This window comes from Halictus rubicundus, unplaced genomic scaffold (assembly GCF_050948215.1).
Source record: "Halictus rubicundus isolate RS-2024b unplaced genomic scaffold, iyHalRubi1_principal scaffold0028, whole genome shotgun sequence".
NCBI lineage: Eukaryota > Metazoa > Arthropoda > Insecta > Hymenoptera > Halictidae > Halictus > Halictus rubicundus.
In genome coordinates, this window is record NW_027488569.1 from 1,224,027 (window position 1) to 1,249,467 (window position 25,441).

The 25,441-nt window shown below is 43.7% G+C and overlaps 2 protein-coding genes across 11 annotated transcripts in view; one reads left to right on the forward strand and one right to left on the reverse strand.

Annotated features, from left to right (window-relative positions):
• The window catches only part of LOC143363222 (contactin), a 48,795-nt gene extending 44,272 nt beyond the window's left edge, over positions 1-4,523 (forward strand). Inside the window, exons 7-8 of the mRNA XM_076803824.1 lie at positions 1,801-2,250; positions 2,324-4,523. Coding sequence (XP_076659939.1) covers positions 1,801-2,250; positions 2,324-3,510 — 1,637 coding nt within the window. The 3' untranslated portion in view covers positions 3,511-4,523. The remainder of the gene's footprint in view (positions 1-1,800; positions 2,251-2,323) is intronic.
• A 13,777-nt stretch (positions 4,524-18,300) lies between these two features.
• Mical-like (MICAL-like protein) overlaps positions 18,301-25,441 on the reverse strand; it is a 321,784-nt gene continuing 314,643 nt past the window's right edge. For 7 of the 10 annotated variants that reach the window (XM_076803826.1, XM_076803830.1, XM_076803829.1 and 4 more), the window contains 2 exons: positions 20,586-20,698; positions 18,302-20,518 (listed from right to left, as the gene is read on the reverse strand). In XM_076803826.1, the coding sequence (XP_076659941.1) occupies positions 20,331-20,518; positions 20,586-20,698 (301 nt within the window). In that variant the 3' untranslated portion in view covers positions 18,302-20,330. Of the gene's footprint in view, positions 20,519-20,585; positions 20,699-25,441 lie in introns of all 10 variants that reach the window. The other 3 variants (XR_013083775.1, XM_076803827.1, XM_076803825.1) reach the window with 3 other exon arrangements.

Below are 25,441 nucleotides of genomic sequence, written 5' to 3' on the forward strand. Positions count from 1 at the left end.
AAGTAATCAATTAAAAATGCATACCACCGTGTTTGTACATGTCTTCGCTATGTCTGTATAGAGCCCTTTTTTCGATACGAACACTAAATCTCGCGAAATTAAGAGAATCTCTCAGCGGCAGCCATCTTGTGACGTCATACTTGCTTCAAAATTCGAATTTTCTGCCGAATATTGTTAATTACTCCCCGATGAGGTAGAAATTCGAAATTTGGGCTCTATACAGACATAAATTGGACTTTTAGGAAACACAAGTGACCACTTTTAAACTGCTCATTGCAATATTGAAGCGATAGTTTGAAAAGGTTTTGACCCATGCATAAGCATATGGATTTTAAACCCTGCCGGCCCCCTTAACCCGATCTCACTAGACTTGACGCGACGTGACTGCACGAGTACTGAACCGCGTCTGAATCTTGACTGAACCGCTTCTCGACTAACCGAAGAGGATGAAAATGCATGGGTTTATATACCCTAAAAATGAGAGGGGAATGTATCTGTTTTATTTTACGGTCGCATACTCGTATTTGTCGTTTCAAGTGAATTTAAGGTTTGCAGCTGGATCTTTTGTTTATAGGGGTAAAACGAAGGGTTAGCCAGGATGTTTCCTATCAAAGACTATCTTGACAAAACATTCCAGAAGGGGATGTTTTGAAGATTTCCAATTTAGGAAATCGTACGGTGCTGTTACTGAATCATGCTTCGTGTCAGCTGCGTCCAGCCGGAGTACAATTATTAAACAAGGGGCCTGTTGGGACGCTTTTCGTTCTCAGAAAAAGAGATTAGAACTTCTAATCGAAATGAACGTGGAGAAACGTCTCCATACGTAACAGTATGTAGAAAACCATTTTAAGGGTTTTGTAGGTCGTAGAATCTGATTTTATTATACATTTTAAGGTAGAAAGTATATTTTGTTACATAATTCGTCGTAAGAAGTATTAACATTTGGAGTTGACTTTATATAATGCTGAGGAGTAATTAATGAGTAATTATATTTGTTACTGTAATTGTACACACATTGACGATAATGTTCTTGTCACAGCGGTATGTAAAAAAAGAAAGGGCTCTAAGAAAAATTAAGTTTCAAAAGTATGTATATAACTAACATAGATCTACGACGTAGATCGTTTAAATATAAGAATTTTCTTGAGTGTCTATGTGTGACAAGTGTATATCCAAATACAATATACGGATAAGTTTTGATTTTTTCGTTTTAAAAAAGTTATAATTTTCAATTCATTATAATTATTAATTTTGACATCAGATTCATATTCTGCGACCCGACAAATATGGGAATACCAATTTTCAAGGAAATCCAACAATTGTTTGCGTTACTGATCCGCCATGTTGAATCCGCCATTTTGTTTTTTGAAATTTTGATTCAGATTCATAATGAGCGACCCGAAAACCATTTCTATCTAAAACTATTTTTGTCGTTTCTGATAACATTGTATCCTTCTAAGTGAAATGCTACATTAGGTTTAAGCCATGTTTTTACGATGACGATGACATCAGCTGTATTTGTAAATTGGAGTATATCTATTTTTTGTTGTTGATTTTTTGTTTGGCATATTATTATTCCTTCTTTGTATTTGCTTTATATCGTTTAATATAGGACACTGATCTTCCTATGTCTTTTCCTATATGCTGTTTCTGCTAGCAGAATCTGCCGGCAGATTGGCGCAACAGATAGATTTGGAATAGGTACCAACGTTGCGCGGTCATCTTTCACCAATCTGCCGGCAGATTTCTTACTGGGTCTAAATTAAAGTAGTGTATTAAAAATTTTGATTTTATGTTAAGATGGTCCACAATTTTTGGAAAGATTACCACAACGCATAACTATAGCAGTCATGCAAAATCAAACACTACGATGTATGGGAGATATAGATGAAATGCTAGATGTTGCTTATATTTGGAAGCACAATGGTTTACGTATTAGAGATGAAGATCTAATGAATAATCCAAGACTGCATATAGACGGCGAAGAGCTGAATATAATAAATGCCACGTTTGCTGAAGCTGGAGAGTATGAATGTATAATGAAAAGTGCTGTAGGTGAAATTTCTAGCAAGACAGTAGTAACAATAGAAGGACCACCAGGACCTCCTGGAGGTGTACAAGTTGTAAATATTGTAAAAACTTCCACAACTCTACGTTGGACTGATGGTGCTCTTAATGGTAGACCAATTACAATGTATACAGTAAGCGCAAGAACCAACTGGAATCATACATGGTTCAATGTCATAGAAAGTATGTAAAGATTTATAATTTGTTTGTTACAAATTCCTATAATATACATTCATTAATGTATATATTGTTTCAGATATTACTGCCATCGAAGTAGATAGATACAACGGTAGAAAAGAGGCATATTTAGAAAACATTTTGAAACCTTACACTACTTATTCATTTGCTGTATCTGCTTATAATGAATTAGGATATAGTTTACCATCATCGCCTTCTCCGCAGTATAGCACCCCATCGGATAAACCAAGTAATGTTCTATCAAATATAGGTGGAGGAGGTGGGAAAATTGGAGATCTTACCATAAAATGGGATCCTTTACCACCATCCGATCAAAATGGTCCTGGAATTTACTACAAAATATTTTGGCGTCGAAAATATCACGAAACGGAGTTTCAGTCATTGTCCTTGAAAGAATATGGCAACGTTGGCAGAAGTGTTGTACAAATACCGCAACAATATTATTATACAGAATACGAAGTTAAAGTCCAAGCAGCTAATGGTTTAGGGTTTGGACCAATTTCTGATGCAGTTACAATATTCAGTGCAGAAGATATGCCACAAGTAGCTCCGCAACAGGTACTTGCGCACAGTTACAATAGTACTAGTTTGAATGTTAGTTGGTCACCAATTGAACAAACTCGGGAAAAAGTACGGGGCAAGTTAATAGGTCACAGAATAAAGTACTGGAAAGAAAGCAATCGAGAAGAAGATGCAGTGTATTATTTGTCTCGAAGTACAAGACCTTGGGCTCTTGTAGTTGGTCTACAGCCTGATACCTACTACTATGTTAAAGTAATGGCATACAATTCTGCTGGAGAAGGTCCTGAAAGTGAACGATATTTGGAAAGAACATATCGAAAAGCACCACAAAAACCACCATCTTCTGTTAATGTGTATGGTGTAAATCCTTCGACAGTTAGAGTTGTGTGGCGTTATGTACAGCCAAGTTTAGAAGAGGAACCATTGATAGGATATAAAATACGTGTTTGGGAATTAGATCAAGATATGAGTACAGCAAATGATACTATTATAAGAGGCGGTTCAAAATTAGAAGCCGATATTATCAATCTCAGTCCTGGCAAAGCATACCATTTACGTGTACTTGCATATAGCAATGGAGGTGATGGACGTATGTCAAGCCCAACATACACGTTCCAAATGGGAGATGCAACAGCTTTTAGAAGTACTGCCAGTAACAAAATCTTGGATGCCGCTCTTGGCATATCTTTATTAGTACTTTTACGCATTTATGAATTCTTATAACATATGAATACTTTTTATATAATGTACACTCAACGGACGTAATATAACAACAAACGTTTAAAAGAGTATACTCAGGAGAGTAAAATTTCTATAAGTGGACAATAATTGTATTACAATATAGTTCTGTTATTTCTTGTACGTATGATCGTTTGTATCTCGCGTACGTAATAACAATTTTATTGCCACAACTGCAAATAGAAAGAACACATGCAATTTTCATAATTAGAAAAGATTATATTTTAACTAAAATTAGGAAGATGAAGAATTCATTTCCTTAGAGGTGAAAATAGATTTATTTTATATAATGAGATTATTGAACGTAAAAGGAAGACTTGTGAAACAAAAATTATAGTTTCAATATAGTTCGCACAAAAGCAGTGAAATTTATACTTCCTACAAATTAATTTAAAGTAACGTTTATCTTGCTCTTTAACCCCTCAAAATTGCAACTATAGTACTTTTCCTTAACTTGAACATTTTCGTTATGTTCTTGTTAATACAGGATGTCAGTTATTTCGTGTATTGTTATAGCTGTATTCTTAAAGTAATAGTAATTATACTAATTATCTAGAATCTACGTTGTTTGAGATATTAATATATTTTAATATTATCTCATACAAAATTATTGGAAACAGAAAGGAAAATGAAAATATTTTGCAGTACTTGAAAGGTTAAAAAGGATCACTGCAAGAAAGCGTATCTATCCGTCCATAATTATCCAGATAACAAAATGTAAATATTTACCATATTTTATAAATAGGAATTTTAATGCTATTGTATTATTAGGGACAATAACGAAATAGTTTATTAAAATAATTTCATAAAAAAGCTACGAAAACTGCAAACATTTTATCCATCACTAACTGTTATTATGTCTTTAATAAATTTTATTACTGGAATAATTATCGTTACCTCTGTGACGATCTGCATATTATATAATATAGTACCTTTTTACAGTTATGTAACTCTATCACCACAATTTTGGTTTATAAATGGAACAGAGATTTTTTAAATTATTGTATTACTAGGTAAGAATTGTATACAATATATGTTTTTACAAATTGTATTGATGTATTATTTAGTCCTGTTGTTCAAAATGAGTATATAAGGCTGTTAATATATTGTATATTTTTAAGTAAAATAACAACGTATGTGGCCTATTACGAAATATAATTATGCATATTGTTAAAGGATGCAGTAGGAATCGTGGAGGGAGTTAAGAAACTTCGTTGTGAGCACTGTGGTGTTCTAAATATATCGTCTATTTTCTTCAAAACTTGCGTGAGTCACTTATAAACTAATACCGTCACCAACTTAAGACTATGCGTAAAACAAAGCAAGAAAACTATAACTAAACGAATCGCGGAGACTCGAAGAAGCGCAACGAGTTTCCTTTCGTTAAGCGAAACGGCAAGACTCTGGCGAAGCGATGCGTGTTTGAGAGCGCAATTCAAAAGACTAATTATATAACGAATTATCGGGAGTCGGTTGCGCTGAAGATGGTGGGGAGAGGTGACGAGAGGCTCGGTGGTCTAGCGCCTTGTTGTCTTTGGGCATTCCCGTCACCTCTCTTGCCCCTGGCCCAGACTTGGGTCTCGTGCCGCCGCGGAGCTCGCGTGATCCGAAACACATATACAGCAGTGCTCACTTTTTGCAAAATCTGTTACACTTTTTGTACTCTCAACCTTTTCAGAATCTGCAAATGGAAAATCGTTAACACCTATGACACACAGGATGAAATAATGCCCAAAAGCTGGCTAAGCATTAAAAACACTAGAATAACATTCAAAACCTTTCTAAAAATACCGTGTAACGTGGATCCCTCCTCGCCGCGCGGGAAGGCGGGAGCAGGGTCCACTCCAGGAATTTATGGGCGCAGAGACGGGGCCACGTACGGCCGTGAATACGCGGTCCTCCCGGTACTAACGTATTCTCGAAGATTCTCTGAAACCGAAAAAGAGCCTGCTGCTCGGGCGCCAGGCACCGGAAGGGTGCCACGCGAAACGCGGAAGAAGTCCGCCCTTAGCCGAAGCTGAGAGCGGGAGTTGAACCTTCGGGAACCGCGAGAAGGACGAGAGGCGCGAAAGGGGTCGGGGGTTCGGACACGGGAGGCGCGAGGACGGAAAAGATCGGAAGTCGAGCAGGGCTCTACAATGTTTATTGGCGTCAGATGTTACAATGCCGCGGCGACGTGGCCGCGCTCTTTATACAGAATTTGCGAGAAGTTGGAGGCTTCGCAGCGCACAGTTGTCGATCGGTAAAATCAGCCGCGCGGGTGCGGTAGATCGGCACGAGAATTGACTCTCGCCGAAGCGACAGTTTCGCTTCGCGACCGGGGAAAAGGGGTAGATCTCCGATCTCCCCTGATATGGGGGCGTCTACACCACCCTCGCCGAGGCCCCGTTGCAAGTGGCTAGGTGAGGCAGCGGCAGGGCCGCGAAATAGGGTGTCGGCTGGTCGACAGGGGCCTTCGTCCAGCATCGTCGCCTCCGGGTTGTCTGGCCCGTGTGTGGCGTCTCCAATATCCGAAAGGACCGGTGCACCGGGTTTTCCGTAATGGCCATGGTTCGCCGTGAAATGGTCCCGCGAGGCGCCCTTCGATCTCGAAAGCGTGAAGGTTGGTGTCGTTAGCCCGTCTGAAACTTGCCAGGCTCGGCGCGCACGAAATGTGTAAAAATCGGATCTTATGTCGATCCGGAAGTTCCTCGGGGAGCGCTTCCTAACCTATCGAGCCGTCGTTCTATTCGCGATAGCGTTGTTTTGGGCAGTCCGGTCCCTTCGCTCCGTTGCTCTGAGCGGTAAAGTGGCGATGCAAAATTTGCAACGTCACAACCGTGTACTAAGGTTTTTGAGGTTGCTGATCATGAATTTAACGTTAGATTAACTTTTCAATTAACCGTTCGTAAAGAAACAATTAAGTTGTTATTAAAAAGTTATTTTATATATTTGTGTAATATAAACGTCCTTCTATTGTCACGTTGCCCTGATTTTTCGGCCCGTCCGACGGGAGAAAACCCGGGCAACGGCGGGTTTTTATAGGCCGTGAGGCCGGGCCACGCTCGGCCGCGCGAAACGTGGTCCACCCGTGACAAACGGTGTCTCGTCGACTCGATTTTCGCGACGGTTTTCTCAAGTTCGGTACTCAGAACGGGCGCCAGGCACGGATACGTGCCACACGAAAAATTACGCTAAGAACGCGAATCGCCCGTCGCGATTTCGACTCGACGAGCACCGCGCGATATCCTGGACAGCTACTACACGGGTCAGGGTTCTACGGGGAAGAAGGACGGGGCGTTCCCCGCGGCGGGAAGGTTTCTCAGAATAACGGCAAACGACAATGGGCTTCTACTTTACATTTATTATCTTTCGGGTGTTACAAAAAGGCTGCCGGCAGGACCCGGCAGCGGTGGTCAGAGAAGCCCGCACGATCGTACAAAATACGCGACGGATGGACGGTCGCTCGCGCTTGTCGTACCCGAAACTTCTTTATGCGCGTCGAACGCGGTCGCGAACGCGATACACGGCGTTTACGATCTTTTCTATCGAGACCTTGCGCGACCGAATTCAGATGGAATACGCACTACAGACTTTGCCGTTGACGGTAGCCGTCGGAACACGTCGGGAACAGCGATTCGGACACGCCGCGTCGTCACACCGCAGGAACATTCCGAGGTTGGCACCTTTTCACCAAAAACCGGTAACGGTACGAGCCCCCAGCGAATCCGCGACTCCGCGTTACAAAATCCGGTGACGTACAACCGTCCTACGACGGCCACGCGGCCCCCCGCTGTCCGGCCGGATTCGCCTTCCCTCAGCTCGGTCGTTCACCGGCCGACGGTCCCGGGCCGTACACGACTTTAACTCGCGCGCGTTTACCGGCTATTAGGGAACTCGTTTATCGCGACACGAATTACGACCGTTCACAAAACGTCCGCCGAGCCAACGCGAAAGTAGTCATTAAAATATGATGGAGGCCTGATCGGCACTTACCACACGGCACAGCTTCTCTCAGGTGTTGCGGCAGCTACCCTCTAATTGTTATAATACGGCGCAAAAGGTTACTTTTAATACGCTACGGTTAAGGTGCGACCCCGATACCACCCGATACTCGCCAACGACACAGTGACCTACTTCGCGCCGGCCGGCTAACGCGGAAGCGAGGCGTCCCCCACTTTCCTAGTTTTCCTACTCTCGCGCGACGCTCGGACCTATCGCTAACGCTCGCGCGGCAGGGCCGCGCCCTGCGGTCCGGGGCCTGCGGCATCCGGCGCCCATTTACGTCAACGGGGTTGTCTTCCGTGAATTCCTCATCCGGGCTGGTGAACCCGGGCTCGGTTCCTCCTCGATTATATTCTCCTCGGGATTTCGTCCGATGCCGTCCCCTGAGCGCCTCTCATTGAAGTTTCCCGCACTCCTGGGAGTAGGAAAAAGGGGGCCGGCCCCCCCTGGGACCCGGCTACGGTCCTGAAATTCGCGTCGCGCCACGTGGCGCGGCGTTCAAAACGCATTAGCCTCTCCTCAAGGTGCCTTCGGCGTTCCTTGGGAGAGCGCTCGCGAGTGCCGATATCTAATATGAACATTAGTTTACACATTAAATTGAAACATCTATGTTTTAAACAAATGTCCATACATAAAAAAAAGTTTATATTTTTACAATCGTAAAGTGTACAAAACAAATCAACAAAATGATAAATACTTTATTAAATCTGTTTATTTCTAGTATGTTTCGTACTGAGAATCAGAATGAATACATTGATTTTCTACTGATTTATCCGTTAGTAGTTGCCCAGTAAAGAATTTGCTATGACATTGACACCAAAATTTTTTTACAAATTCGTATCTGTTTCCGCATTGGGCTCGGTATTTAAGTGCAAAGTTTGCAGCCAAAGTTTGCCGTTTTGCGGCTTTGTTATAGAGGGCAGATCGGTCGCACTTAGAGCGGACCTAACCTTGCTCTAAGAGCAAATATCGGGCAAAATCGTAGTAAATCTTTCTGTAGAAGGGAAAACGGAATTAAATTATTGCTAATTAAATAATATAATTTAAAAGTTTAAATAAAATTCTGTATTCTCTCCCACAATGTTTACTACGATTTTGTGCGATATTTACTCTTACTTAGTGCAGTAACCGTTTCTCTACGTGTAACCTTTTTTACGTTTCTTTCGGATTCCCGAGGTTAGTCTTAACTGTCGGGTGGGGACCGGTTACTGCCCCAATTTCACTCGACTCGTGAATTTTTGAGACGAGATAGATTCGTGCCTCCAGGCAGTGGATAACGGCGAGTTTTGGACGAGATAAATAAAGTGTTGGAGACCAAAATAGAATAACAAAAGGCAGTATATTCTTGGAAGAACTATTTACAAACGGGAAGGCCCGAGATCGGTTGTGACACGTAGGGCAATAAATACCGACGTGATGACGCGTAGAACAATGGTGATCGGTATTCCATACCAAAACCTCGTAACACGCAAGCGGCCCGCGACTTACGTGTGAATTTAACTAGAACGATATCCCAGTACGGATCGCGCCCCGCGATGTAGCAGTTCATGACCCGTCTGACCATCCATGCACACACATAAAACCCCAGTCACTCCACGCAACCAAGAAGTTTACCCTTCGGCACGATACGTGGCCTCCGAGCAATCTGTGATAGAGATGGCGGCAGAGTGGCAGTGATCGTGCAAAGTCCGATCGTTCTAACTCGACCCGTATACCCGACATAGAGACGGTTGCACGACCAGTCTCCGCACTTCGCGATCGAACGACGTCGTAAGGTCAATGCATACCTCACAGGTCAGTCCGGTCGGCTCAACATTACAACCCTGGTTTTGGCCCTAGCTTTTAGGAGCCGGCAACCGTGCCAGGCTTTGGAAACGAATTTCTTCTCTGGCCTCTCGGGCCTTTTCCAGATGGACTTGCGAGAGCGCCCTGACAGTTCCCTACTGTGCATGGCACAAAAAAATGTTTTTAGGGGCTCCACAGCTCCTTAGGTAAACTATCCGTATCTCTCCTTTAAAACACCATGGAAATAGGAAACGTTCCTGGCACTTAGTGAAACAGCATTGCACATCCTTATATGTATTTTATCATACGTAAATTATACATTAAAATAAGTTAATATTAGTAATTATCTTTGTTCTGCAAATTTTACCACCGGTTAAAGTGTAAAAAAATTTTTAAAAATATGGTCGTATTCTACGATTCTTCATGTTTAAAATTCCGTTTTTTAATTCGCGGAGCATCAAAAATTGCAAATATTGGGTACTTGAAACTGTTATAAAAATATATTAGGCTGGAGGGAAAGTTCTGCCGTATTTTAAAGAATACATCTGAATCAATTTATAAAAATACATGTTTAATATTATTCAATGATATAATTTTCATTATTTGTAAGGACTTGTTGCCATCTTTCAGGTAACCTGTCCATTCTTGTTTCCCAATGACACAATAGCAACAAGTGTTTTTGATTTACAAGCAACATTACTTGCTTAGGTATGGTACGCAGGGCGACAATGCAGGTAGAAGGTGTTGTAACGTTCGGTTAGCCCAAGCCCATCAATTTTATGACGGGCAAGGTCAGATGTTGGTCAACTCTAAAAATGAGGCTGCGTAAAAATTAGTTTCTACGACGAATTTTAATTACTTTGTGACCACCGTCCGACGAAAACACGAAGGAAAACACACGGTCAACACGTGCTGGAAGTGAATCCCTCATACTAAATCATAATATCGCACCTCCTACTCGGAAAACATAACAGTAGATACTATTTTTACCTTGACATTCCCGTATGATTAATTCCACGATATTTGACGTAAGCTGTGGATTGTAGCAGTGGGCTAAGGATATTAAACTGTTAACGCCCACTACTACGCAATTCTAGGGGGTGGAAAGACGCCATTTCGTATGGGTTCGAAGTGATGACATTGTATTGATACGAATGCGCGGCCGATTGGTTTAGAGTGGAAGAGGCGGCCTCGTTTTACACGCATTTTCGGCTGTATTCGAAATACTAGTTACAGCGGTCACACATACTGTGTAACGCGTGACGTTCGATGTCAAAACATTGGGCCTACAGACGCACCTGATGCGAGACCAGGGAGCTGCTAGGATACGGAAGAACCCAATGCGAAATCAGGGTTCCGCTAGGATGGTATAATTTTCGTGGACGCACCCAATGCGAAACCGGGGAGCCTCTAGGTTGGAGAAATCTTCGTTGAATTGAATCTAAGATTAGTAAGCCTCGTAACTTATATATAATTTAATGGATACAATCCGAGCGGTAAGATTGTATCATGTGGGAACGTTCAATTATTAGATTAGGATATCAGGCAATAATTAAAGGTTGTAGATTACGCGAGTTAACAAACAAGACAAATATATTCTGATTTGGAATAGTTACAAGTGTGATTGTTTGTGTCGCGAGTGGGTGTAGTAAGTGTACAATTAGAGAAATTGTTACCTAATGATGCACGGTGTTGACGCACTGGCAATGCGGGGTTAGATAGCGATTGTTGAATGCCAAATAGAATATATACCGAACTGACGGAATCTATAAGGTTACGAATTGATTCGAAAGGGACTTTAACCCGATCTCACTACACTTGACACGACGTGACTGCACGAGTACTGAACCGCGTCTGAATCTTGACTGAACCGCTTCTCGACTAACCAAAGAGGATGAAAATGCATGGGTTTATATACCCTAAAAATGAGAGGGGAATGTATCTGTTTTATTTTACGGTCGCATACTCGTATTTGTCGTTTCTAGTGAGTTTAAGGTTTGCAGCTGGGTCTTTTGTTTATAGGGGTAAAACGAAGGGTTAGCCAGGATGTTTCCTATCAAAGACTATCTTGACAAAACATTCCAGAAGGGGATGTTTTGAAGATTTCCATATTAGGAAATCGTACGGTACTGTTACTGAATCATGCTTCGTGCCAGCTGCGTCCAGCCGGAGTACAATTATTAAACAAGGGGCCTGTTGGGACGCTTTTCGTTCTCAGAAAAAGAGATTAGAACTTCTAATCGAAATGAACGTGGAGTAACGTCTCCATACGTAACAGGCTGCATTGCAGCTCCGTTTAACACTCATTTACAACTCGATACCATAGTACCATCCATATTCAAGGAAGAAAAATTTTTTGCGACGATCATTGTTCCGTCGCAACAGAACTGTCATCTTAAGCATGAATCGTTTCTTCATGCTATCGATAAACGAAAGGGTCTTACAGAGGGTCTTTGTTCGTATCTCCTTTTATTTCAAAACATTCGTGATTTAGAGACGTAACCAAATAGCAACTTTGGCCCTCATAATCTCGAAGCTGTTTACAATCGGACCGACCGAACGATGTTTATATACACAAGACGGGTCTGCAGAACCTTCGCGTTCATTAGATACGGCCCAAGGATGTATATCTTTCGCTCGCGGCCACTAAGTACGGTCAGGCCATAAATTCATGACACGGTTCAAGGGTCTATGACAATCGACCTTTCGACAGCGTCGAATTACCAAAACACTCGGTTTTTCCCAAGCTATGCATCGCCCCACTCTTCCTTCCAACCAGGCTCTTAGCCTGAGCCTGTGGAAGGGAGTTTGAACAATTAAGGGCATGCTGATTGGAAAATGCAAGTTTTCCCTAACCAATCCGGAGAGCTTCCTTTCTCGTCGCAACGAGCGACACATACCTCTCCTACACCTAAGGCCAACCTCTCAGCCACGAGGAGCCTATAACCACCTAAGGCCAACCTCTCAGCCATGGGGAGCCTATGACCTCGAGTTAATTCTGAAAAGTCGTCGAGCTTCAAATACAGTTCATATACGATCTTCGGACGAGCAACACCACAGGTCTCATCCGAACCTTACAACTTCGCGTTGAGTCTGGAAGTCTAGCTTACAAAAAGTCCATACAAGATCTTGAACCCGTGACACTTACAGTCAATTATACCGAGAGTCAAATCGCCTTGCACACGGCAAGGCGAATACAATACGGATCACTCGGATCCGTGCGCGTCTAAGGCAGGACCTGTCGGAATAGCCTTACTGACGAGTCCTCCGACAGGTTCGGGACTAAACGCGATTCCTTTCCTGTTCCAATCCAGTCTTCCGTATCCGTTGAAATAGTTGCCCAAGATTAAGTTGGCGGGCAACAAACGCGAAAGTACGTCGCGAACAATCATTGAAAAAACAAAATAGTTTCCACAATGCAGTACTTTAGTGCGTTTGTGACTTAGCTCCCAGAACACCTACCTGTGTTCTGTGTCACATCTGGAGTTTTATGGTACGCTAACACTCGCTATTGAGTCGCAAGCCAGACCGTACAAGCGAATGCATCCACAACTTCCAGAGACCTGCCTCCAAACCTAATTAAAGGAAGGCTAAAGATGCAGTGTGCACGAAACTCCTCAAAAGAGGTGGATTCCAGTCGCTCGTGTCATAAACCTCATTCGAGGTTTGTCTGTCTTCCCGCTTCTAGACCCGTACCCAAGCCCGTAACGAATTCTTAGGGCCAAGCATGCCAATAAATAACTAAAAAATGACAGTGTCTCACTCGATCGTAAAACAGATCCAGACATGATGTCTGAGCATGGGCAATCATGATGTCTAGACAATTCTAGAAAAATATAATATTAAATTCCCTACATTTCATTTTAAATAAGATAAGCTAATTTTTAAAGTAAGTGAAATTACAATCAAAGTAAATACTTTTGTACACGTATAACTCCACACAATCAAATTGTACAAAAATTTTAACAGCTTATAGCTGGCAAAGATTATTCGAAGAAAATTATTCGAAGCGTTTCAATAGCAATACAGATCAAATTATATCGTGTTTAGTGTCATTTTAATCAGAAAAACTCCACAAATAGGTTGATGGAAGTGCTATAAAAAAATAAGGAAAAATAAAGAAGTTTTGTAATTTGATTAGTAGTAGTTTCACACCGATATACCAGCTCTCGCCTCGGATCGCGCGGCTGCCGTTTATTGCACCGCTGGGCGACCGAGGTGGCACGAGCTTCTGGGCCTGGGCCGACGGGGCTCGAAGCCGCTTATTCGAGCTGACGAAAATTATTCGAAATTCGGAAGAATTAGTCGTAGCCTCCGAATAACAGTACAGATAAAAAATAAAAAATTTAATTTGAACCTTCGAATATAAAAAAGTATTTTTATTCGTCGGATAAATTCTCATCTAATAAAATTATTTATTCGACACTCGTCCAATAAAGATGCTTTTTTTTATTCGAACCTTCAAATAACAAATAAAGATAAAGTATCTTTTATTCGAATTTTTATTTAAATAATTTTTTATCCCAAATAATGCCCATCTCTGCGAGGGCCGTTAGCACCGTGAAAGATTTACTTAATATTTAATTGAATTTAATAATTACAAAGAGTGTATCATGAACAAAGTGCATGCACTTGGAACTGTTACAGAAATATGTAAGATCACCCTTTCGATGAAGTATCGAATGAGGTTTATAACACGATCGAATGGAATCCGCCTCTTTTGAGGAGTTTAGTACACACTGCATGTCTAGCCTTCCTTTAATTAGTTTTGGAGGCAGGTCTCTGGAAGTTGTGGATGCATTCGCTTGTATGGTCTGGCTTGCGAGTTAGCGTACCATAAAACTCCAGATGTGACACAGAACACAGGTAGGTGTGCTGGGCGCTACGTCACCAACGCACTAAAGGACTGAAATGAAGGAAACACTTTTGTTTTTTCAATGATCGTCGCAAAAAATTGTTCTTCCTTGAATATGGATGGTACCATGGTATTGAGTTGTAAAAGAGTGCAATGCAGCCCATAAAAAATTAGTAGAACGGTGAAATAAAGAGCAAACTAGAATGTTTTCGAGTGAAATTATTTAAAAATAGTTCTAATGTGTTTTTAAAGTCATCTAGTAAAAATCTTATGGTGCTGAGGTGGAAAAAATATTTATTCATGAAAGAAAATTTTTTTTAATTAATAATAACAGTAGCTAAATATATGAACAAATTTAAGATAGTGTTGATGACAATAGCTCATTTTTAGATTAATATTCAGGTTGGTCGCTTTTAAACTTCGATATGAGATCTGTATTTGTTCGAATTTTTCCGGATTTTCCATTTTTTACAACTAGAGTTTGCAACTACAAAATTGGAAAAAAATAAAATACGTAACATTACAATTAATATTATTCTTAATTTAATTTAATTTAATTTATATTAATTAGAGATTTTGTACACAAGATTTACATGTTAGTTAGATATTTCATATAAAACAATTAAGCTGTACGTTCTAATCCTGGTTAAAAAAATAATGGGCGTTCGGTTTTATGCTAAAAGACGACGCGATTCTCTTCCAGGAAAGACGACACGGTTCTGTTCCAGGAAAGACGACACGGTTCTGTTCCAGGAAAGACGACACGGTTCTGTGTCATGCTAAAAGACGACACGGTTCTGTTCTACGAAAGACGACACGGTTCTGTGCCATGCTAAGGCTGAGCAGATGTCAGCACTATATCGGGAACGCCGAAAATCCGGGCGTGACACTCTCCTATCCTCTCTGTTAGGAATTTGGCTACACATTTCAGTGTCACAATCAAACCAAATGAGAACCAAATTCCTCTTCGAGCAGGGTTTGGTACCAAATACATAAGTCTTTTGTTCGCAATGTGTGCAGCACACATTCCACTCGATTTGGTCGAGTAGGCATTTGGCTAACTGGGTTATTACTACAACATACTAGTAAATATAATACTACAATATGTTAAATCTATTTCTTTTATTTCTGCCCTTGTATGACCCTGAAGACCAAAAAATTGAGATACGCTATCATATTGCTGGTAATATATACTACGACTCTTGAGCTTTGTGTGTGTGTGTTTGAAACAAGCTTCAACTACTCGTACAGGTTTCTAAGAGCAATGGTTCATTATATAATGGCAGGTGCTTGAAACAAATCCATAACAAAGTCATTGACTAAAAAAAAAACAAATTATGCAATTAGAAATTCTGTACGAGTAGCTGAAAATACCTGACTGGGTAGCCTTCATAAAATTAGTTTCAAGTTAGTGGCTCCACAATGAACTAATTGTAAGTTAAGTGAATGACCAATTTCAAGAAGTTCCAAGGCGAACAAGTTCCAGATATTATTGGAAAGTACCTATACGAGTGGTTTAAACTCTGCATCACTATCAATTTTTGTAGATGAAATCAATTCTTTTATAAAGAAATATTGATATTTTCAAACCGTCACCCTCGTTTCTCGACTTAATGGAAAAATCGTATCAGAATACCCCACTGCTTCTTTAATTGTCTCCTTATTAACCAGCAACCATTCGTGCACTCTATAGTTGTAGACAGAATCATTCTAACTGTCGCAGTACGACAGTATATAGAGAGTGTATATCCAGTATTATATTGTTGCAACACGTTGTATTGCCAGACTTCAGTAACAGGTAGTCAATCTGCTATTAAATGTTTTCATTTAAACATATCTTTCGGTTAAATACAGTAGGCGTTTGATAACTGTTGACTATTTTGAGACAGTTCGCCGATGACCAATGACACGTGCACTTTCCTTGTCGTTTGTCTGCATGCGAATCGCTGCAATAGTATGTAATAGTGTATGCATTTTTGCTGAACAATAGAGTAGGATTGTGTGTGTGTATACATAATACATCTGAGGAATATCACTGGAGAGTTAATTGATGATACTTACCAAACGACTGCTGCACATACTCGAATCTCAGTAGAGAAAACGTGCAACTATTATATTAAACATATCTTACATATTCCAATTCTTAACATATTGTGGATGGAAGGTGTGAACCGGAGTCATTTGTTTTCCAAGCGTTGGTGATAGTAGATGCTGATTTATTTCTTCCATATTTTGTGTGTGCGATATGTCAGCAAGTTCTGCTTATTAGTATTATTTCATAAGGATAATATTTTATAATGTATTCCATTAAAAAACATTAATTAATAGCATTATCTTTACATGGATTCACAAACTTTTTTTAATGTTACACTTAGTACCTAGTAAGCAATCTGCTCTTAATTTGCTATGAATTTGCCACCAAAGCTTGTCTACAAATTCCGATCCATCTATTCCGTTATTAGGCTCGGTATTTGAGAGCAAAGTTTGCAAGCGGAATTCTATGCCCTCGTGAAGAGGGCAAGTCGGTCGCACTAAGAGCGAGCTTAACCTTACTGTAAGAGTAAATGTCGGGCCAAATCTTAGTAAACCTTGCTGTAGGAGGGAAAACGGAACTACATTATTAAAAATACATGAAACTTAAAATAATATAATCTATATATATCATTTATTCATTCCCCTCGGAGTTACAATACGGATACACCTTCCGCTCTTAACTTAACTTAATCATAAACTTAACGTACCTTAACCTATCTTAAATTACTACCGCGCGCGAGAGAGAGAGACCTTGCAACGAGATAATTCCGCGCTCTCACTTTTCCTCTTTCACACACACACACACACACACACACACACACACACACACACACACACACACACACACACACACACACGCACGCACGCACGCACGCACGCACGCACGCACGCACGCACGCACGCACGCACGCACGCACGCACGCACGCACGCACGCACGCACGCACGCACGCACGCACGCACGCACGCACGCACGCACGCACGCACGCACGCACGCACGCACGCACGCACGCACGCACGCACGCACGCACGCACGCACGCACGCACACACACACACGCACGCGCACGCGCACACACACACACACACACACACACACACACACACACACACACACACACACACACACACACACACACACACACACACACACCTCCCCCATCCTTCCCAATTACCCCTAGACCCCCTCTACCGGTTGCTCTCATTCACTCCATTCTTATTCATTCGAACTCTGTCCTACCTCCCCCGTGCCTTCTCCACTCATACCCCTTCACCACTCGTCCACCTTCCTCATCCAATCCTCTCCCTCTCCTTCGTCCCCTAGTACTTCCCCCACGATCTCCTACCAACCTCTTCCCTCACCCCCTCCCTTGCACATTTCCCACACGTGTTCCCACGTTTCCAACTCCCACCCACAGACCCTACACCTTTTCTTCTCCTCCTCCATCCAATACTTTCCGTCTCTCATCTCACTACCCATCCTGTACCTGGCTACCCTTTGCCACCTGCTCTCTCCCCACCCTTTCTTCAGGTAACCTGGTATACCCTCTCCCTTCACCCTCCCGTACCACGTGTTGTACCTTGCTCTTCCTATCTTTTCCCATCTCTCCCCCTGCTGCTTCCTCTTTTTCCTTTTCACTATCTCCTCGCTCACTGTCTCTATCCTCTCCTCCATCATCCCCTCCGCCTCCTCCGCTGTCCAGCCCCTCTCTTCCCAAAAACTCCGTCTCTCCTTCTCCCAACCTACTACCTCCCCTCCCCTTCTTCCCATTCCTCTTACCTGCTCCCAGCACAGTCTTGCTAGCTCCCCCCCTTTTCCCTTCCTTAGCTTCTTCTCGTAACCCCATGCCCCTAACCCCGCCCTCTCTCTCAACATCTCCTTCTGTAGCTCTTCCCTTACCATATACCTCGGTGTGCACCTCTCTACCCCTAGCACCCACCTCAGGAACCTCTCCTGCAATCTTTCCAACCCTTCCCATTCCTTCCAACCCCAAATATCCACCCCGTAACTGATCACCGACCATACCAGCCTGTCAAACAGCCATATTCTCCTTCCCCAGTTGTTTCCGAACCTCCTCTTCCCAACCCCCCATACCTGCCCCATTACCGCTGCCCCCTTCCTAATCCTGTCCTCCACTTGCTTCCTCTGACCCCGTCCCTCAAATAATATAATCTACAAATTTAAATAATATTCCGTTTTCCTTCCTACAGCAATGTTTACTCCAATTTTGCCCGATATTTATTCTTAGAGCAAGATTAGGACCTAGGACTTAGGATTTAGGAAAATTTGCTCGCAGCACGTTTGTCTGACTGGCAAAATTTTTTACATTTTTCTTACTCTTCATATATACTCTTACTTCATTTATTAAATATCGTTTAACCAACATATTCAGAATCATTTCCGCATTCTGCTGATAAACCAATCCCACATATATTTATTATTTAACTTTCGTTAGTACGCTGAAAACAAGATTATATAATTGCAACAATTTACCATCTACAATATGGTAAAAACTGCAAAATATCCTTAATCCCGTACGTAAATAGCCCGCGACAGTTGCGGGCTCGAATGACGCATCCAAGCAAATGTTTAATACCTACAAATGTTATCAAAAATTTTTTCTTTTTTTTTTACTTTTGTTTTTACTATCTTTACAATAATATCGACATGTTTTCCTTACGAAAAATATTTCCCCAACCATTAATCAAAAGAAAAAAGGTAGACAATTTTTGAACCACTTTCTTGATTTTCGCGGATCACATAAAGCATTAATAAACTGAGCCGAGTATGAACAATCAAACGCAATACTCTTATTTACAGAACAACCTTATGAAAGGTGATATAAGACTAACAAAGATCATTATTGTAGTTAGTGTTAGGAAACGTTCTTATTTCAGCAGTCGTCAATTCAATTGCGGAATTGTAGGGCAACTGGAGCATAAAATTGTAACTAAAGTGTTAAGCATAGAAGTACATAATATAAGTTTGAGGATAACAAATATTTATAAAGATACAAATTTAAATTTCAGCCTGTTGATAAGATTTGAACAATGCGCTCATAGTGAATCAGAACAAGATAACATCTTGAAATAAGTTAACTCAATACCTGGAAAAGTTGAAGCAATTATAATATCAAAATAATATCTTGCGAAATTTTAATTAAGACGTTTAACTTACTTTTTATTGCGAAATTAACTTAAATTACTTTTCCATTAACGAAATTTTAATTTTTTATGTTTTCTTATTAATTTTTCAGATTATATAATATGGATATTCAACTTTTTCTTGATGTATTTTATAAATAGGTTACTTTTAATTTAAAGTCCTTCAAAAATATATATGAACTTGTCTGGCTAAAGTTCCAAAAATCCGACAAGTCGGATTGAGCTCAAATTTTGCACATAGCCTCATTTTGCATTAAAAACATGTTTCCCAAAAGGATTTTTGGCGACTCGAAAAAAATTTCTTTATCATTTTATTGTCATTTTCTACCATACCGACATAACATTTTCTAATTTATCGGCATTTCCGTACCAATTTCAACATGTTTTTGTATCAAACCAATCAATGTGTTCACGCCTCTATTATTGTCTAGATACATTTCCAAGCGTTATCTATCGCCATACTCAATCATGCCTATGAAACAATAAGAATTAAACATAATCATATCCAAATCTAACCCACACCCGATCCAACCCGCGTGCAGTAATAACAAGTTCAGAAACGGCACATAATTCAAGTGTTATGTCGGTAAGGTAGAAAATAATGCTAGTATGATACAAAATTGTTTTTCGAGTCGCCGAAAATACTTTCGGGAAACAAATTTTTAATGAAAAATGAGCCGGTGTGCAAATTTGAGTTCAATCTGATTTGACCGATTTTTGGAATTTCAGCCACTTGTCTTTTAGAACATGGTATACAACCTGAAATTTTATGAAGCATTATTTCATAAATCAGAACAAAGATGCCCCGTTTACTCAAGCTATTTACTTATATAACCAGCTTAATAAAGCCATAGTGTAAACAGGATGCAGATTCTCAAATGTTCGTTACAATTTTATAAATGTTTAAGTTACTCGAGGTAGTCATTTTTTAAATGCTAACGATATACAATGCAATACTTGACGTTTAACTTAACTAATAATGCAATTTAAAACCATTTCTTTTTATTGTATCGTTTGTGGTTTATCTCAGCCTCGTCTATATCCTTATCGATATCTTTTTTGGACATTTTTTTCGATTTCTTTTCCTTTGTTTTCTTCTTTGGTTTGCCTTTCTTCATTTCTGAACAACAAGGAAGGTTCGTGTCGTTATCTACAGCTTCACTTTTGGTTTTAGCTATTAAACAATGAATAATGTAATTATAATGTATTTTGATAGGTTTACAAACGACAAGCTTGCTTACCAGCAAAGAGACCCATATGTTTATGTATACTTTTATCCTCCTCTATTTCTCTGCGGCGGTCCATTTCCAAACATTCGATTATTTCGTTTCGTCTTTCAACAATTTGTACGAGCCTGTTAATGAATAAAAATAAAATGTTTACTATATTATCGAACAAACACATTTAGAGCCAACGAAAATGTTAGATTATGGATATATAAAAACCACACTTTTTATGGAAAAAACTAAATTTATTAAAACGGTTACTGGAGGTACGTCGAAAAAAAACGTCTTTACACTTGGAAAGAAACGTATCAGAAAAATGAAAAACAGAAAAGTAACAGTCTTATGAACAACTGAGGATCGAGAGTCCCATGCTGAGGACAATATAATGAGCCGTAATCGCCGCCGAACCCGAACTTCCCCGACCACGACCGACGGATACCGAGATCCGCCGGTACCCGCGAATGTTCTCCGCGACCCCCGCGTCACCGAACCGATCTTGGCTGTAAACGGAAACCGCCATGATGCAAAATCGCCCCGCCGGATGCGTGACGCCGCCGGAAAATCCGCCGCGAACCACCCCGCGCCGCACCCCCTCGCCTAGCGAAGGGGTAAGGACGAGCAGGTCGTCGTCTCTCTTCGTTTTCCGACCTCACGGTGTGCGTATCGTGTCACGGGATTGTACCGTATGTGCCGAACGCGCCAGAGTGCGCAGCCGAAACGTTTTCTTTCCCACCGCCCGCCGAACTCACTGCCGCGCAGTTTCCACGCCTTCACGACCCGCGAAATCCGCGCCCGCCGCCGAGAAAACTCCTGGGGCTGCCGACCCGAACGCCGAGCGATCGAGGACCGGAGCTGCCGACCCGAACGCCGAGCGATCGAGGACCGGAGCCAGGGTAAGTAACCCTCTCCCGTAATACCCCCCGACATCCCCGCCTCCGTCTTACACCCTCGGAGAGCGAACCACCTGCGACCGACGAACCGCCAGTCGCCCCTGGGCACGGGCTCTCCGTCCGACGAGGTTGCCCCTGGCCCGGTTACGCCGCTGCGTACGGCCATGGACCCCGCCGTGACACGTTCCCCCGCGTGGGACCCGGGCCGAAAAACCGCGATCCGCGATCCGCCGCTCCGCGAGCCGTGACCCGCGAACCGCAAGCCGTGACCCGCGAACCGCGAATGATTGTGAAGGGACAGTGAGCCGCATGCTAAAAACACGTGTTGTTGACCGCCCGTGCCCGACCGCCCGTACCCCGCCGTGAACCTCGCGTTAACCCGCCGTGAACCTCGCGTTAACCCGCCGCGAACCTTGGGACGGCGAGCCAAATCCGGTCGCGAGGACCCGTCGTACGAGATCCGCGGAAAACGGACTCGTTACAATATGTACAATGAATATTGATGTAGATACAATCTATACATATATAGATCAAAAGTCGATTCAATCGATCCTTCCTTCTAAAGAAATAATAGATTAATTTTGTTCTTTATTTATGAAATAAATTCCAATACGTCCCCTCAAAAATAAATCTATTATTTAATTAAGACATGCCTTCCTTGTGTCTCGTCTGAGGTTAACTACATATGATTCAAAATTTGTTGCTTAGGATTAGGGAAACCCAGAAAATCCTAATCAGACCATTACATACACATATATGTACATATGTATTGTGACGTTACAAAATTTGCGACGTCATTTCTCTACCCGCTGCGATCTACCGGAAGGACCGGACCGTTCATTATACCGTCGAATGATAGCTCGCAGGATTAGGGAGCACTCGCCGAGGAACTTCCGCATCGTAACATAGATCGATTTCTGACGTATTTCGCGCGCGCCGAGCACGGCCGAGTTTCAGGAACGTGCTGTGTGCACCACCAAGCCTTCCGACCCCGACGAAGGGCGCCTCGCTTCGTGCGACCGTCCAACGACCATTGTGTGAAAACTTCCATGGCGTGAAAACTTCCCGTGCGCACGGGTACCTGGAAAATGGAATCACTGCATACGGGCCAAACAACCCGGAGGCGACGACGCCGGACGGAGGCCCCCTGCCGAACACCGGACATTTCTTTTCGCGGTCCTGCCGCCGCCTCATCCAGCCAATTGAAATGGGGCATTGGCGTGGGTGGTGCACCCGTACCATGGGGAGGTTTCGGACCTCCTCTGGCCGTGAGGTGCGGCCGTGATAATATTGAGCGTACTTCCCCGACCGCGAGGCGCGGTCCTGATAATATTTCGCGTATGGTCCGGGGTCCGAGGACCAATCGAGGGAACGCTGCTACATTTTAGAATTTCGCATGCGTAGCGCGCCCCATTAGGAAAAGTCGGGACTAAGGCCTAGAATGGGGCTACAGGAGGCGGGGAAGGTTGACCATCCGCCTTACGCTGGTGCTCTCCGGCCACGGTTGCTTCGGAGAGTACCTGCACAAGATGGGGCGGGAGCCGACTGCGCAGTGCCACCACTGCGGCGAAAATGTCGACACGGCGCGGCACACCTTGGAGGAGTGCCCAGCCTGGGCCGAGCCGCGCCGTGTCCTTAGAGCCTCAGTGGGTGCGTGGGACCTCTCGCTGGCGGCCGTGGTCGACCACATGACCGGCAGCGAAAGGTCGTGGATGGCGGTGGCCTGCTTCTGCGAAGTCGTTACGACGAAAGAGACCCGGGCTCGGCGAGGAGAGTGTGGGCGCGAGGACGACCCCGGCGCCCACGTGTGCCCCCCACTCGGGGGGGGGGGATGGCGCGGGATGATTCCCTGCGCCGCGTTGCGCCCCCGCCAAGTGGGGCGGTGAATTTGGGGGTTCGGGGTGGGAGCTGACCCCGGCCCCCTGGGGGGAGCGTAGCTCTCCCCGTTATTTTGCACCCCCCGGGATGGATCCCGGTGTGGGGGTGCCGGTCCGTCCCTCCCTTAGGGAAGGGGGATCCGTGAGGGGTGGGGTAGGAAGGGTCGGGGCGTGCCGGATCGCGCTTCCTACGGTTCTTCCTTCTGGTGGCGGCATTTTCTTGCCTCGACCGGGGCTGGTTCTTTCGGAACACCGGCTCCGAGCGGGGCACGAAGACTTCGGGAGCTGTGGGTGGACCGAGTTGTGGCTCGGGAAGCCCAATCCGAAGGCTCCAGGGATGAGGACACTGGGCGGGTCCATCCGTCCGGGGTCTTATAGCGTAGGCAATGGGGGGGGGGGTGGGCTCGCCTCCTCCGTGGGGTAGGATGATAGCTGGGAGGTGCCCTGTTGAATACTCGCGTGATCCAGAGCACCTCCCCTTTAGCTTAGGTGGGCGTGAGGTTTTAGTGGGTCGTCCCCAGGGATACTCCCCTGGAGATAGACCCATATAACCCCGGCTTCCCCCAGGGTGCCGGGGTATGCAAAAAATATTTCCTCACGAAAAAAGGCCTAGAATGGGGCTGTGGCGGCGACGAGCTAGGTCCACGTCTCTGCCATGTGTTTAGTTTTAAGGCAAACCATGTTTGTACGAATGAATATCGGGTTGCGTGCTACGTTTAGAGGACTGGGTCGAGTGTCGCGTAGAGTGAGTGTGTTTAGTTTAGTTAAGAGTGAATGCGGACCGTGAGAACGAAGAAAGAGTGATTTTCCTGAGAATGCGTCAGCGAGCGAACGGTTAGTTTGTAAGTCAGTTCTGTAAGAGAATTCGTAGAGAGCTGACACGTGGTATGTAACGTCCATCTCAGAATAAAACTCTAGTCTAACTGCGGTCAGTATACGCTTGAGTACCCGTCACCTTTCCCGACTTAGTCACCTCCACAGGGCTAACGAGGACCCTCTCGTCGCGTTACCAAAGGATTACTGTCGTGGTAGCTTCCGTTGCCGATACACTGTCGTGTTCTGCGAACGTTGACTATGGAGTAATCTCGTTTATAGTCTCGTGACGAAGTATTGTGTTCCGTGTCGCGACCCAGCTCCCGTAACAGAACCGCGGACCTGAAACAAACGTACAGCAAAGAACGGGGGAAACCGTAAGGCCACGCAGTGGTCCTCTCTCTTTCTTTGATTGGTTTCGCGAGTTGGTTCAGGAATTTTCGCGAGAGTACGACACGTGTCTCGTCTCGTTCTCTAGTTTTCGCGTGCCGGGGCGTTCTACGCTTCGAGCGATTCGCTTGCGCCTAAGTGGTAGGCGCTCTGATCATTTCGGCAGTTTCCCATCAGAAAAGGATCCGGAGGTCTTCCTCGGAAGAGTCGCGGTCGTATCCGCCGCGCGGAAAATATCGCACCGCGTGCGTCCGATGTCGACCTCGCGCTCTTGCGGACACGCGAGCTTGCGTATCATGCGTCGAACGCGTCGAAGTCCGTCATCGCGGGAACTATCGCGACAGTCACTTTGTAATCGCGCTGTTCATCTGCGTTCCGCGAAGTCTCGTCTCGGCGAGAGATTTGTATCGTACCGAATTACCGTACGAGCGCGGAGATTTTGTCGTACGACAACTACGCGCTGCGAAACCCCTAACTATTCGCTGATCGTGTATAAAGAGCGCGGGTCCTTGGGTGCGGCCACGTGGCCGCGTATTTTGTAAACCCTGACGTGAATACGAGGGCTGTCCCCGTTATTTCCATGTCCGAACTTTGGAACCGTTCGCGTCTCCCTTCCGTCTCGCGGTTCTCGAAGGAATGACCTCCGCCCTCCGCTTCGTCCGAGGGCGAGAAGTCTTCGCGTTTCGCGTGGCACCCTTCCGGTGTCTGGCGCCCGAGCGGAAGGCTCTCTTATTTGTTACGAACCTACGAGGACGCGTTTGTACCGGGGAGACCGCGTACGCATGGCCGTGCGCGACCCGGCCTCAGAGCCTATAAGCCTATAAAAATCTTAACTAAAGCGCTTCTTTAACAGCTTCAAATAGAGCCATATATTCAGCTTCTGTAGATGAAATTGTTACTG